This window comes from Heterodontus francisci, chromosome 14 (genome assembly GCF_036365525.1).
Source record: "Heterodontus francisci isolate sHetFra1 chromosome 14, sHetFra1.hap1, whole genome shotgun sequence".
Taxonomy (NCBI): Eukaryota; Metazoa; Chordata; class Chondrichthyes; order Heterodontiformes; family Heterodontidae; genus Heterodontus; species Heterodontus francisci.
The window spans coordinates 89,003,631-89,019,440 of record NC_090384.1 but is presented as its reverse complement, the minus strand read 5'-3'; the positions used below and the strand labels follow the sequence as shown (position 1 = coordinate 89,019,440).

The window sequence follows — 15,810 nt, the reverse complement described above, 5'->3', positions numbered from 1 at the left end:
CTTGTGTTGCTCCTTTAAAAAAAGGGAAGACTTGCATTTATATAGTGCCTTTCACAACTCTAGGACATTCCAAAGCACTTTGCAGCCAATGAAGTACTTTTGCAGTCACTGTTGTAATGTACGAAACACGGCAGCCAATTTATACACAGCAAGCTACCACAAACAGCAACGTGATAATGACCAGATAATCTCTCTTTTGTGATGATTCACAGGACAGTATCGGCCAGGACACTGGAGAGAGCTCCTCTGCTCTTCTTTGAAATAGGGTCACGAGATCTTTTACATCCACCTGAGAGAGCAGACAGGGCCTCGGTTTAATGTCTGATCCGAAAGTTGGCACTTCCAACAGCGTAGCACTTCTTCAGTACCGCACTGGAGTGTCAGCCGGGAATTTTGTGCTCAAGTGGAACTTAAACCCACAACCTTTTGACTCAGAGGCAAGAATGCTACTAATTGAGCTGTGCTGACACCATGTAGCAATTTATGTATCTATATTCCCAGAGCACTCTACTCGATTTAGATTCTTATAATTGATTGGAATAATAAATGTCTAAAATTACAATTGTTTTGTATTTAATTTTAATGTAGAAATATGATAAATATCCAAAGCATTATGCTTAAAAGTTCTGTACTTTGTTGTGGGTTGACCTAAAGAGTGAACCAACTTAAGGAGCAATAAGTGAAGATCACCAGAGGCAGTGGTATCATGTCACACATGACCAGTTAGTTGTGGGTGGAGCCCGACAGAGAAGGATGTTTTTCGATGTAGCTCGTGCAATAACTGTTTGTGTATATATAGGTTTCAGTTAAAGAATAATAAAACCCATGTTTTCTTTGAATATTACTTGTCGTCCTGTGAGTCTTACAATAGATCACACACCGAAGGATCAAGTAATATTATATGGTGTCAGTGTTTGGAATATATTTTTTCTGAAGACCACCACAAATTACATTGTGGCAACATTGGATTTTTCTGATGAACACACCAACAAAGAGCAAACAAATTGATGCAGTTCCATTACCTGCATGCTGAAGAAAGATGGCAATGTTAGGATTTGCTTAGACGGCAACAACTGAATTTAGCCCTCAAGAGATGTCCGGACAAAACCCCAACCCTGGAGGAGCTGATTCCTAAGTTTACTGGTGCTAAGTATTTTTCAAAGTTCGATGTGAAGCATGGCTCCTGGTCTGTCCACTTAGCCAAAAAGTCCTAGCTACTCACAACTTTTAGAATCCCATTCAGGAGATACTGTTTCAGATGGTTACCGTTTGGTCTGTGTGTCAGCAATACATGGAAAGGATAACTGAAAGTGTCCTGGGCTGTATCTGTATAGCCGACAATGTTGTGGTGATGGGGCGAACCAAGGCAGAGCATGACCGAAACTTGCATTTGTTAATGCTGGCTGCTCGTTGTGAGGGCCTTATGTTTAATAGTAAGAAATGTCAGGTCAACGTTGGACACATCAACTTCTTCGGGTCGATATATTCCAACACAGGAATATGCCCAGACCCAGATAAGATTGAAGATGTCAAAGCCATGCCAACTCCTCAGGACCAGGAAGACCTACAACGGTGTCTAGGGCTGTTCAACTTCTTGGCCCCGTACATCCCCAATTTTGCTGAGCGAGCAGCATTGCTTAGGGAATTGCTGCATAAAGATACCCCTTACTTGTGGCAGGAAGACCACCAACAGGTGTTTGAGTCTGTAAAGTAAGCTCTGTCAAGTCAAGACAGAGTGCTACAGTATTACAACCTGACCAAAGAGACCACGCTTGAGGTCAGTGCGTCCCAGAAGGGATTAGCCTGCATCAAGCAGGAAGGAAAGCCTTCGTGTCAAAGAGTTTGTTGTAAACCCAATCCAGTTACTCTAACATTGAACGTGAAACGTTAGCTCTGGTTTTTGGTATCATTAGGTTTCACACCTACTTGTTCAGAAAGCATTTTACTGTGGAGACTGATCACAAGCCACTTGAAACAATATGGTGTGGACTGCTCACGAGTGCTTCTCTGTGGTTGCAGTGACCTTTGGTGAAGGTCCAAGGCTATGATTGTGATGTCTGATATAAACCGGGCAGCAAAATGCTCTTATCGAACACACTGAGCAGGTTGCCTAACCCAAATAAAAATGCAGATGCCTCGCTAGATTTTCATGTCCAGGGGGTCGATACTGAGATTGAAGATGTTCTAAAAATCGACCTTATGAGTTTGGACCCCACAGATGCCAGCAACTAATAGATGAGACAGCACATGACCCTACCCTATCATTGTTGTGGAAGATGATTATGGAAGGATGGCCTGACACCATACAGGAAGTAACTGAACGTCTATGCTGTTTCTGGTTGTATCGAGACAAACTTGGTATATCACAGGGGTTGATTTTCAAACAGAAACAAGTCCTGATACCCTAGGTATATCCTAGGTCAACTGCATCAAGGAGATTTAGGAATAGAACGTACCAGACATCTTGCCAGAGAGATGGTCTACTGGCCAGGAATCAACAATGATGTTGAGATGGTGGTGAAATCCTGTGAGGCATGTCAAAGTTGTCAGCCAAATCAACAGAAGGAACCCTTGATCCCACATGAAATATTTTCACATCTATGGTCGAAGATCGGCACAGATTTATTTCACATTCAAGGTGATGATTTCCTCCTTGTCATGGATTACTTCACCAAGTTTCCGATCATCAGATTGCTATGAGATACGTCAAGTGCAGTGGTTGCTATTACAGTCAGTGCTCTGTTCAGCTTATTTGGTGTGCCAGAAAAGATCATCTCCGATAATGGGCCACAATATGTAAGAAGACTATTCTAAGACATGTGGGCCAAGTGGGGAGTCTGTCACGTGATACTGTTGCTGCATTATTCAAAGTCCAACAGCATGGCTGAACGTATGTTGCGCAACATCAAATCGCTAATTTTAAAGTGTCGGCAGACGGGACAAGATCTCAAGGTTGCAATGCTGCACCTCCGAGCCACTCCATCAGAAATGGGCTTACAGTCGCCTGCAGAGTTGATGTTTGGAAGGCAAGTAAAAACTATCCTGCCCAGTCATCATCTGTCTAAGTTTTCGACAGTAAAGGATATACTTCTGCCTATACAAGGGAAGATGAAGGCATCGTACGAAAGGCATATAGGACCGGAATTGCCATGATTATGAGTAGGACAGAAGGTCAGAGTCCTCAATCATCGTCAGGAACTTGGTATCCTGCAGAGGTTACGAGGTTGTGCGACCAGCCCAGATCATACGAGGTCCAGACACCCAATGGTGTGATTCTCAGATGGAACCGAAGTCAACTCAGAGAGATGTATGACAACACTACATGTGACAACCCTGTGGCATCGCAGACATGTTTAAAGACAAAATCTAATGATGAATGTACAGAGGCCATGAGTACAGAGGAATCATCAAGACAGGTTCAGCTGTGAGAAAGGATTCATGATGACAAGATCGGGATGAATAAACAAACCTCCTCTACATTTCTGGGAGTGTTAAATTTGCTGAGCTGTAAATAACGTTTTGTTTTAATCATGTATAGTTAGTCCGGACGGCAACATCATTGTTTATTTTACGTACGTTTTTATCTTTTGAAAAAATGGGTATGTTGTGTGCCGACCTTAATCGCGGACCACCTTAAAGAGCTGTAAGTGAAGATTACTGGAGGAAGTGATGTCGTCTCACACATGACCAATTAGTTGTGAGTGGAGCCCGACAGATCAAGACGTGTTTAGATGTAACTCATGCAATAACTGTGTGTGTGTATATATATATATATATATATATATATATATATATATATATATATATATACACACACAATGTTCCAGTTAAACTATAGTAAAATCCACATTTTCTTTGGATATTGCTTGTAATCCTGTGAGTCTTACAATACATCACACACCAAAGGATCAAGTAATATTATTCTCATTGCATAGGCCCATCTCGAGTATACATGTAGGCTTGAATGAAATGTTTCTCTTCAGTTTCCTGATATCCGTAGTGTGATGAGACTTTTATATGCTTCAGTACAGATGTCCATTTCATATCTGAACTTCTGCAAAACCTCTTCATTTGTAGCTGAAATTAAATGCAGTGGGGATAAAATTATAACACAAATAATAGAAAGTAGGGTTATCGACTTGGTGACCAACATCATTGAATTGGCAACCACTTAACTAGGTTTAGCAGAAACAAATGCCTAATCTTGTACATGTCCCCAACTTGTGTTGATTAGGCTTATTCAATAAATAATTTGGAATATGCAATTTGTGCATAATTACAGATAGTTTAAGAGACGCATTTCTCAGGTCAAAGACGTGAAGTGTGGGCCTCAGAGAGCTGGCAGAGGCTAGTTGCAGAAGAAAGAAAGTGAGTTTTAGAAAATCATAGAAACATGAGGTATTCTTGGTTTCTCAAAAAGAAATGTCAACATAAAGACAGTGGCTACTGTTCATAGAATCATATGGTGCAGGAAACCATTTGGCCCAACATGCCTGTGCAAGAATTAACCAATTACCCTACTCACCTTTCCCCATAGCCTTGCAAATGTCTCCGTTTCAAGTATATATCCATTTCGCTTTTGAAAGTTGCTATTGAATCCTGCAGTACATTTCAGAACGTAACAACTCGCTGCATTAAAAAAAAATTCTCCTAATTTTCCCCCTGGACTTTTGCCAATTACCTTAAATCTTTATCCTCTGGTTGCCGACGCTCTTAGCAGTGAAAACTGTTCATCCATAGCTATTCTATCAAAACCTCTCCTAGTTTTGAAAATCTCTATTAAATTCTTCCTTAACCTTTTCTGCTCTAAGGAGAAGTTCCTCATCCATGGTACCATTCTGGTAAATCTCCTCTGCACCCTCTCCAAGGCCTTGACATTCTTCTTAATGTGTGGTTCCCACAATTGGACACAATACTCTGAGTATTTTAAAGTAACCAGTGATCTATAAAAGTTTACCATAACATCGTTGCTTTTTAACTTATGGCTCTGTTTAGAAAGCCAATGATTCTATATGCTTTTTTAACAGCCTCATCAATTTGTCCTTCCATCTTCAAAGATTTGTATATATGAACCCTAGGTCTCTCTGTCCTGATCACTGAACATCTTCTCGTTGAATTTTAGAGAGGTTATTCCACTGCTTTAACACCCCAGCAACAGCAAAACGCCAGGCCCAACAGTAATAAGGGCCCTGTTGCGTTTCTATTATTAATTGCAATTACTAGTCAGAAGCTCCTATCCTCGATGTTCACACCGCCCACCATCAGATGCCATTGGGAATAATTAATCTCTTCAACAATAGCCAAGAATGACCGTTGTGTAAAATATAATGTTGAATACCTCCAGAGATTTCACTTCCAGAGAATTAACAAACCAAATATCTGGCTGAATATATGTAAGTAATTAACAGGAAAAGGGTTAATCCAAACACATTAGACATTTTTGAAATTTGACCTCTGGGACCGGATTTTCAGTCCAGGATCGGGTAATGGAAATCGGTCCAGTTCCGGGTTCCAACCCCGTGTGTTTTAGACATGCCCCACTGGATTTTTAAAGGGCCAGGCCAGTTAATGGCAGGCAGTAGGCTTGCCGTCCAATTAAGGATGGGGGGGGGGGGCCGGCTTTTGAGGCTAGAGGACCAATGGGAGGCCGTCCAGCACTGACAGAACAGCAACCCCACTGGCCGAGATGGGACCTGCCAATTTGTGGTGGAGCGAGAGAGAGAGGTGGAGCTCAGGATGTAGGTGCCCTCTGAAGAAAAGATCAGTTTTTTCTTAATATGAAATAGCCACAGCTGTTAATTGTGTGATTATATGCAGGTGAAGGGAGTTAATTGGGGATTTAGTTGAGCACTTAAAAGCAGACAAACATAGGGAGTGGGAGAGGGTTTTGAGTGAGGAGCTACATGTTTGTAATCCTTTTACTCTGCACAATAAATGTGAAACTGAGTAAATATAGGCTCCAGCATTATCCTTCCTTAACAAGCTTTCTGGAGTTTAACAACAGCTGCCTGGCCATGATCATGGAGGGGCAACCCCTTCATGGGACAGCCAACAGCTGCAGCTGTGGCCCGGCAGCCATGACTGGTGCGGATTGTCGGGAGTGTCCCTCGCACGATGAAGCGCAGCCTCACCACCCCCCCTTTCCTGATGTGAGCATGCCATGGTTGCTTGGCCATGGTCCAGGCAGATATCTCTGGCCCGCATTGCCAATTGGAAATCCCAGTTGGCGCAGGAACAGGGAATAAATAGGCCCTGTAACTGACCCTGTTTGCCTCTGACCCCGATCCAGCCTCTCCAAAAATGGCTCAGGATTGGGATTGCGGTGCCGAACAGGCACGATGGACGGTACTACCCACCTCTAATCCCGACCCTGAGCTGCTTTTAAAATCCAGCCCATGATCTCAGCATTCCAACTGCCTGTGAAGCAAATTTATACATTTAGATGTCATTTAATAATGTTAACAGATATAATTTCCATCCTTCTGTAAGCTGCACATTTCCAAAATATTTTCTATATTTCCATAGGTGCTCAGTCACAACAATTTTATATCCTTTTCTTTTCAAATACTCTAAACAAAGCATATGAAATTATTAGAAAACCAAAGGCTTACCAGTGAAATACGCAACTTATTTTTGATGATGGAACTGTGACTCACTTACAATTTTTCCATGCTGAATTATCCAGGCAGTGTCAATCAGTCTTTAATTGATGGGCACTGATATTTTAATATGTTCAGCAGCAGAAGGAAAATTCCAAGATGAAAATGTTCAAGCAGTAACAACCTAATAGGATATTCAGACCTTTTGTCTAATACAGTTACAGAGTTCAGAATGTTGCAAGTGATTTTGGCTCGTAACACCAAATGCTAAACCTTTGGACACTCCACTTCAGGCCTGAAATCGCAATCAACTAAATTAATAACTAAAATTGGGAGTGCCATAAATTGGATATGCTGACCTTTGTATCTGATTCTCTAGTCCCCATTTCTTCAAGTTGCACTAAATCTTGGATAAATAAATTGAACCAGTTCAAAGCCCAGATATCAATCACAGATACCAGTTCTTTGATAAACTCTTAGTTAACCACATGCGTTTTATGTTGGCAATAGCTGCATTTTGGTTTGGAATACAGAGCAGCGTGTTCATAAATTTAAATGATTTAGATCTCTTTTTGTCAGGTTCAGCTCTGTTGTGCTCTAACCATGCCCTTACATTGCAGGCCATGATTTCTGTGCGGAGGGGCATCACTGCGGTGAAAACTCTGAATGCTGGAATCTGAACACAAAAGCTATATGCATGTGCAAGAATGGCTTTATTCCCATACAGGGCGACACTGCGCATTGTGAAGGTAGGAGGTGGTTTTCATGGGCCCTTTTGACTGTGATAGAGCCTTTTCATTGTGGCTTGGAAAAGACAGTGATTTGGCTGTGCTTTCAAACAGATGGGAGTTCTGCAGCTAGTTGCATTCTGAAACTGAGTTGTAAGGGAGGCAGTCTTTTTATTTGGTAATCATTTGATGGAGAAGTAAAATAGTGGGTATCAATACTACCTCCCAGTTTTAAGAAGTAGTGTTAAATTAGTGGTTTTAAGATGTGACAGACCATCAAGTAGTCAATGTCAATTTGTTTGTATTTCAAGGATTTTTTAAAGAATTCATTTTCAGGATATGGGCATCACGAGTATTTATTGCCCATCCCTCGCTGCCCTTGAAGGTGGTGGTGAGCTTTCTTCCTGAATGCAGCATATTTTTGTGGCATAATATGATGGACCTGATCATAACATTGATGTTGTCTGCTGATACACTACCACTGTATAGGATGAGTGTTGTGAAGTATACAATATATTTTTTATTCATTATGTAGTCAGTAATATATTTGAGATAGGCTAATGCAAAAGATAGAAGTATATTTGAAGTCTTGTACAATTGATAAAATTTTGCATGCATGTTTGGCTGTTAAACAGCTCAGGGACAGTTTGGGAGAATTTTTCAGTGCATTGTGAGATGGCAAGCTGTTGTGAATTATCAGGGGTATCAGTACAAAAGTGTTTGAAGATAAATGTTGAAGTTTGTCTCAAGGTGAATTACCCACGTATTTGCAAGTTTTGCTGCTTTGCATCGGTGATTTTTCGATTTAAGATCATAAGCTGCCATATTGTACAATGGTACTTTTCCCTTAGAAACGGATGCATTTATTAAAATATATACAAGCCTTAGTTGTGTCTGATCCCAAGTGTTGCCTTGCGTTTAAGAAGTGTGTGTGCTGTCAGCTGCTCAAAATTGAAACATGGGCGGCACAGTGGCGCAGTGATTAGCACCGCAGCCTCACAGCTCCAGCGACCCGGGTTCAATTCCGGGTACTGCCTGTGTGGAGTTTGCAAGTTCTCCCTGTGTCTGCGTGGATTTTCTCCGGGTGCTCCGGTTTCCTCCCACAAGCCAAAAGACTTGCAGGTTGGTAGGTAAATTGGCCATTATAAATTGCCCCCAGTATAGGTAGGTGGTAGGGAAATATAGGAACAGGTGGGGATGTGGTAGGAATATGAGATTAGTGTAGGATTAGTAAAAATGGGTGGTTGATGGTTGGCACAGATTCGGTGGGCCGAAGGGCCTGTTTCAGTGCTGTATCTCTGAACTAAACTAAACATGAGTAATAATGCTGCACTTAATAAATGATAAGTAATGGTGGGAATAAAAATGACAACATTTTGTGGTAATAGTAATTGTGATCTCAGACACTGTGGCACTAATTGATAGGTGCTATACAGGGAATTGGGATGTTCCCAAACGGTCTAAACAGTTTTGAAAGCATTTTTAATGGTAGCAAAAATAAAATCAGTGAAAGATGAGTGTTTTTTAAAAAAAAGCAATAACAATTTCAAGGAAGTGGAAGTTAAAAATACAGAACCGAGAGGTAGCACTGCAGATCCATTAATGATCAGCAATTGGGGAAAATGTTACCGATATATTTACACTGACATGGCAACGGGAAATCAGTGAAGGAGTTTATTCCCACAGCACTGATCGTTTTTAACAATCTATTCTACTTTGATCACACTTATTTTTGCGTATGCATAAATTCGAGTCGACAAGACAGCGCACAACTAACTGTTTCCAGTGATGAAATATCATGAGCACCTCTTTGGGGCATTAGCACTGGTGGAGGTGGAGATTTTAATGGTTGGCAAATTTAATTTTGCTGTTGATTTCTGTATAACTATTTCATTGTGATATTACCTTCACTCTGTCACTAGGATTGTAAAAAGTGAAGGGAGGGTTGGGGAGTGTTGATTGTGCTTTTTAAAGGCAGTGCAGATATTTTGACTGTCTAGTGGTCTGAGGAACTGTGATGTCACAACAACGTGTATTTATCTAGAGCGTTTAATGTGGTAAAATGCCCTGAGATGTTTCACAGGAGGGTCATGAAACAATATTTGACACCGAGCCACATAAAGAGATATTAGGGAAGATGACCAAAAGCTTGGTCAAAGAGGTTGGTTTTAAAGAGTGTCTTCAAGGGGGAGAGAGGAGTGGTTTAGGGAGTGAATTCCAGAACTTAGGCCTAGGCATCTGAAGGCACTGCAGTTAATGGTGGAGCAATTAAAATTGGGGATGTGCAAAATACCAGAGAATTAGAGGAGCGCACACACCTTGAGTGCTTTTAACAGTTATCTTACATTGAGCTACTATGAATCAATTTTCAGTTAATTCACATTGTTCTTCAATCGAGACTTCTATGGGTGCTCTTGGTGGCTGGGGTTGAGGCATGGCGGGAGAGAGTGTTGTTAGGATTGGAACCGTTCTGGTTAGTATGTGTTCCTTTAAGATGAAACATTTCCTGTGAACCAGGGAAAAGATGACAGTAATTGCCATTTGGAATAATTGTCACTCTTTCTAGTTATACAAAAGATGAGTGCTTCATGTCACAGAGCTGTTGACTGTAAATGCTTCTGGGACCTGCCAGAATGGAATCTTCACTTATCTTTAGTAAGAGTGAGTGTTGAATGCATGCTGGAAAGCCAGTACTTAATTTTCATGGAGTTTTTTTTAAGAATAGATATGACATTTGACAGTAGCAGCTTCTTTCCTTTATCTTCCAATTACTTCCCCTCCTGCCCTGAAGGCACTGAGTTATGCTGACTAAGGTCCTATAGGCCCTCAAGCCTCCTTTGATACCTCTCCCAAGTCGCCATTCATCATGTGTGAACTAAGGTAGTGGGTGTTGGCAGGGCAAGTGACCATGGGAGCACCACGATTCATCCTAAACCTGCCCTCATCCATTTGCACCTTCCAGCAGGAGAAATGGCCTAGGAATTAAGTTTATCTCAGCTGACCCTGTTGCAACTTGAAACGCCCTTATTTTCATTCTGCTGATTTCAGTCAACCCAGTGACTGAAGCCTGTGGTCCAAGTAGCTCAGATCTCCATTGTACTACAAAGAGAGTCTCAGGCTAGTTCAAAGAACAAAGAACAGTACAGCACAGGAACAGGCCATTCGGCCCTCCAAGCCTGCGCCAATCTTGATGCCTGCCTAAACTAAAACCTTCTGCACTTCTGGGGACCATATCCCTCTATTCCCATCCTATTCATGTATTTGTCAAGATACCTCTTAAACGTTGCTATCGTACCTGCTTCCACCGCCTCCCCCGGCAGCAAGTTCCAGGCACTCACCACCCTCTGTGCTAAGAACTTGCCTCGCACATCCCCTCTAAACTTTGCCCCTCTCACCTTAAACCTATTTCCTTTGAAACAAACGTATTTCTGCAATCTTTTTGGCCTTGAAGTGACAAGATGCTGTCAGCTGTGAAGACTTTGCTTTAGTACTTACAGTGAGGTCATTTGAGGGACTAATCTACATCCTTGATCTTGCAGTCCTCCAGTAAACCGAATCAAAATGTAAAACAATTACATTCATTTCAGGAACTAATTGCTAACAAACAGTTATATCTGGAAACGACCATCTGTTCGAAACTCAGCAGCTGGCCATGAGCTTTTGTGGATCATGTTTCTACATGATCTGGTTTATATTAGAAACCATCAACAATAATGGGAGGAAAATAGACAAACTAATGGATAATAAGCACTCTCTCTGTCGAAATTCATTTACCAAGCAAAAGTAGACAACAATAGATAAATGAAAGCAATTGATTTTGAAATCATTATTTTAAGCATTGATTAATTGCCAGTTAGTCAATGAAGATGCCCCTAGTTGGAATGCAATTCATAATTTAGGATTGATTTCAATATTCCTGCTGAATTTTTGAACACTGGCAATCTCAAGGTAATTTCATGTTGAGGAAATCAAGGATGAAATAGCTATTTATGCTAACCACGACAACAACTGACCCATCGTCAACTTTTTAAAAAGGGATTCAAATATGTGATTAAATTATGTAACCAGGAAAAATGTAAATTAACCCTGAATAAATCCACCAGTTAGCGAGGTTCCTGAATTGGCCTCGCCTGGTTGCTTTTATTGGGAAAGCTCCAAATATGTTTTTAAAAGGGGAAAAATGTCAACAAAATCTAATCAGAACAAATTTATATGAATAACCTACCTCTTACCAATATTTATAGCCATTTTGATTAATATATTAAAATTCTATTTTGTTCAAAAAGTGTCATACTAAAACTTGACACAATTATCTGCGGATGAACTTTGTTTTATTAACAATCCTCATGCACAGGAAGTTCAGTGCAAAGAAACAGGAGAGAAAATGGAACGCATAACATTCAAAAAGATCTTGAGCGAGGGGAAAAATACAGCAGAATAGGTTTCTCAGGGAACAATTTAATATTATAAACTAGTTGGTACCAGGGGATAAACTCACCTGTAACCAATCATTAGATGTGCCATTCACTATGATCTCAACTGCTGTAGCCCCATTATTACTTCTTTGTCATCTTTCATTCATAGAACTACATGGAATTTTCAGCACAGAAACAGGCCATTTTGGCCCAACTGATCTATGCCAGTGAGAAGGCTCCACATGAGCGTCCAACACACCCTCCTTCATTTTGTTGTATGATTGCCTTTAGGAGTGATGTCCCTTTAAGATCCTAATATGCTAATGAGCTAAGTACCAGGATGCAGTCATGTGACTATAAGGCTGAGTCACTCTGCAACTATAACACCCAGAGTAACGTTCTGTAAATAGTTTGCTCTGTACTGTTCATAATAGTTTAGCTGTAATAAACGTGTTTGAGATCTTCAACCAACTGGACTCTACACATCTCGTTTATGTTGCATCAGACAACATAAAGAATTCATTACACATTTAACTCTATCAGCATATCCTAGAGGGATCTGCTGATAGGGGTTAGGTGATGCATTCCTTTGCCATCGTTCCAGGGTTACAATTGTGTAAAGATAAGTGTGTCAACTTGAACCTTCCAAGAAAGCTCTGGCTTTGGTCCATTCTGGCTTTTCATGCTACATATAATCGGGACTATATTGCTAGATGAATGCAACTCTGACTTTCTCAGGCTGGATCAGAACAAAGAGCCTTAAAACCAATCTTGCCCTGTTAGCTATAGATGCAGATATACTAGACAAACTAATAGAAAGCGGTCATCTGACAGAAAAGGAGAGGAAAGAAATTGACCAGATAATGTAATCCATCTTACAACATTACACATTTTAATTTCTTAGAATGCAACTTCTTTATAAATGTGACTAAAATCTGATAAGTGAATTTGTACAATACTGTGTGTGCAGGCAATCATCTTTAAGAAGGTCTACTTTTTGACACCTTTGTTAATGCACAGATTAGAACTAAGATGAGAGATTGGGAAAAATAAACAGTTTTGTCCAAGAGAAGGGTACAACAGTAAAATAAATCCTGCTTTGAATGTTATCACTTGTATCTATGTTTGTCTAAATCGTTCAGCTCTGTGACTGATTGCTTACATTTCCAATAGATCCTCTTTTTCTGTTTCCGGGTAACATTGATCTCCTTCACTCCCCCTCCCGCTCCATCTTTTCCCAGTGCCTTACTTTGCCTCCAAAAAGTTTTGGTAGCTGGTCGTGGCCCCTCTCGTTTTCTTCCTGGTGCCTGTTTTCTTTGTTCTTGCAGGGTATGGTAGTGTATTGGTTATGTGTATTGGACTGGTATAATTCAGAGGGCTGAACCAATAATCCAGAGAATGTGAGTTAAATCCCACTGTAGCAGTTTGAGAATATGAATTCAGTTTAAAAAAAAAACCTGAAAATTAAAAAAACTAGTATTGGTTAAAAGTGCCCAAAAAGCTGTTGGATTATTATAACATCCAACTGGGTTGTAAATTAGCTTGTTAACTGGTTTGGTGTTTATCTGACTCCAGTTGCATACCAACCTAGTTGACTCTTAACTCTTCTCTGCAGTGACCTAAGAAACCACTCGGTTGGCCCATAACCACCTTCTTTGGGCAATTAGGGATGGGCATAAATGCTGACCTTGCCAGCATTGCCCACATCTTGAGAATGACTATGTCAAACAAGAGTGGTGAATCAGATGGCTTGAGAAGATATGCAAGATTGCACCTCATCTCAGAGAATATCTGCAGCCTTTTTGATCATTTATTGGTAGCATAGAAATCCTGTTGGAATAGCAAATATTTCTAATCTCCATTTTGGGTCAGGGCTCAGATAAAATATGGGTTTGCCTTTGGAGATGAGAGACATTGCACGAGAATGAACTACGTGAAGATAAAAATGATATAAGTGCAGCAGGCTAATACACAATGGTGCCCGTCGTGTGCTGTGTTCCAGATTCTGAAAATGCTATTGTGTACTAAATAATACTGTGGTTCATTCAGTTGTGTAATTATCATCCTAAGTCGCTTGTTTTTGCATTTATATTCAATTATTCTAACGATGTCTACGGTTAAAATCTGGGAATTAGATCAGGAGTTCACTAATTTAATTAGACTCGAATGAGCACACGGTTTCTGTCGCCTGAACCTTGACTCCATTTCACTAACCGCGTTTATTACAAGTGCAAAGCTCATAGCATTTTACCACAGGAGGTCTCATTCAATCAAGTGTTGTCAGGCCAGTCCTGTGTGTCACTGGTGTCCAATTAAAAAAAAAATCAAGTATGAGTTTTACTATAATAAAATACAGAAATTTACATTTTAAGTGAACCTTCTAATCACTTGACATGTGGAAACCGAGCTAGGTAATTGTGTGTTTAAACTATGCAGTTAATCTATTTTTTTTACATCAAAATGTTTTCCTTGTTTTGTAAAATGTGAAATCTGTGCTGGATAATTCTGATTATGTTATAATCTGTGTGTTATTAGCTGTGCAGTTGGCTTCACCTCTGAAGTTTTTTCTTTGTTGCCTTTCCTTAGGTTTATGTCACAAACGATTAAAACAATAGCACTGACAGCAGCTTCATGGATTTTTACTGAAGTAGGGAGGTTTTCTGGAGGCCAGGCTTTTTTTCTGATGAAGTATGGTTCGATCTGAAAGAATACAAGGCCGTTCTTAGACTATAACCTGTTCTTTCATTGTAAATGTGAGCACATGAGGGAAACTGTTTGCTATTTTCACTGCTGCCATACATTTCCTACATTACAATGGTAACTATACTTCAAAATTACTTCATCAGCTGTACAGAGCTTTGGGACGTTCTGAGGTTGTGAAAAGTGCTATATAAACGTAAGACTTTCTTTTTCACAGCAGGTTGTTTAGAGTTGGGGTTTGTAACTAACGGTGGAATGTTTGGTGTTCTTAGTCTCGTTTTGAATTAAATCAAAATCAAACTTAGCCATCACAGTTGTTGCATGTCATTTTGATGGCTTATGTTGTAGCATTATTTGATTAGGATTGACTTTCTCATGAATTATCACCGCTAGTGAAGAACATGCATCTTGATTATTTCAGTCCGGTGTTGAATTATTCCTTAAGCCCATATTGTAACAGTTTGTTTCTGACACTAGATGCGGTTTGCAGTATTATTTGTTTATTTGTATCGACTAAGTCCAGATGTACACAATATGCTTAAGCAGTAGAAATACAGAGAAATAAACAGTATTACCCCATCTATATTTCTTGGGTAGAAATGTAGCTCTCATTGTTTCATTTTGAATCCAGCTCTCTCTCTACAACTTGTTAAGAAAGCGAGGGATCTTTATACACTGTTTCTCATGGATACTGTCAGGGATAATTTATTATGACCCCGAGAAAGGAATTATTTCTTTCAAAACAACAGATGCCAACTGTTTCCCGTCCTGTAGCCATTGTTCCATTTCTTATCTTAAAACTGTCTTGGCTAACTGTTTCACAATGTGACCAAGAAAACAAGTCAAGAGTCATGAATCTTATTGTCATTTCAGCAAACACCTCAACCACATTGTCAGCTAAATTGTAACCTGATACATTAAACCCTAAGGAATCCTGGGAATGAACAACTTTTAACCACTTCATTCAGTAAAAAGAAACTAGAAATTTTAATCATGGAGATTAAACCAAATCTTAATCCTGCATATATATGTATATAGCAGAAATGACCTGGTCATTTGTCGAATGGACAAATAACAACAATATAACAAATAACAATAGACTACTCTGCAGGATCTATGATCAATAAAATGCCACAAAAAAAGTAGAGCTGAACATTTATTATGTTTAGTATAGATCAAAGGGAGATTATGACCAGGATTTAATGTGGAGCTGGTGGAAATTCTGGGGGTGAGCCCACCTCCGCTGGCCCTGGAAGCCACAACTATATTTTACAGTTCTTAGGCAATTAACTCCCTGTCTTTGTGGCTTCTGCTCCTTGAAGACAGAATGTCCTGCCTCCAAGAGCTGCTGGCCAATCAGAGCACTGG

The 15,810-nt window shown here is 40.1% G+C and overlaps 1 protein-coding gene across 3 annotated transcripts in view; it reads left to right on the top strand.

The window, feature by feature from the left end:
* Positions 1 to 15,810, top strand: part of LOC137377143 (protein kinase C-binding protein NELL1-like) — an 828,881-nt gene that overhangs the window by 188,373 nt on the left and 624,698 nt on the right. For all 3 annotated transcript variants that reach the window (XM_068046502.1, XM_068046504.1, XM_068046503.1), the window contains exon 12: positions 7,220 to 7,348. In XM_068046502.1, coding sequence (XP_067902603.1) covers positions 7,220 to 7,348 — 129 coding nt within the window. The remainder of the gene's footprint in view (positions 1 to 7,219; positions 7,349 to 15,810) is intronic.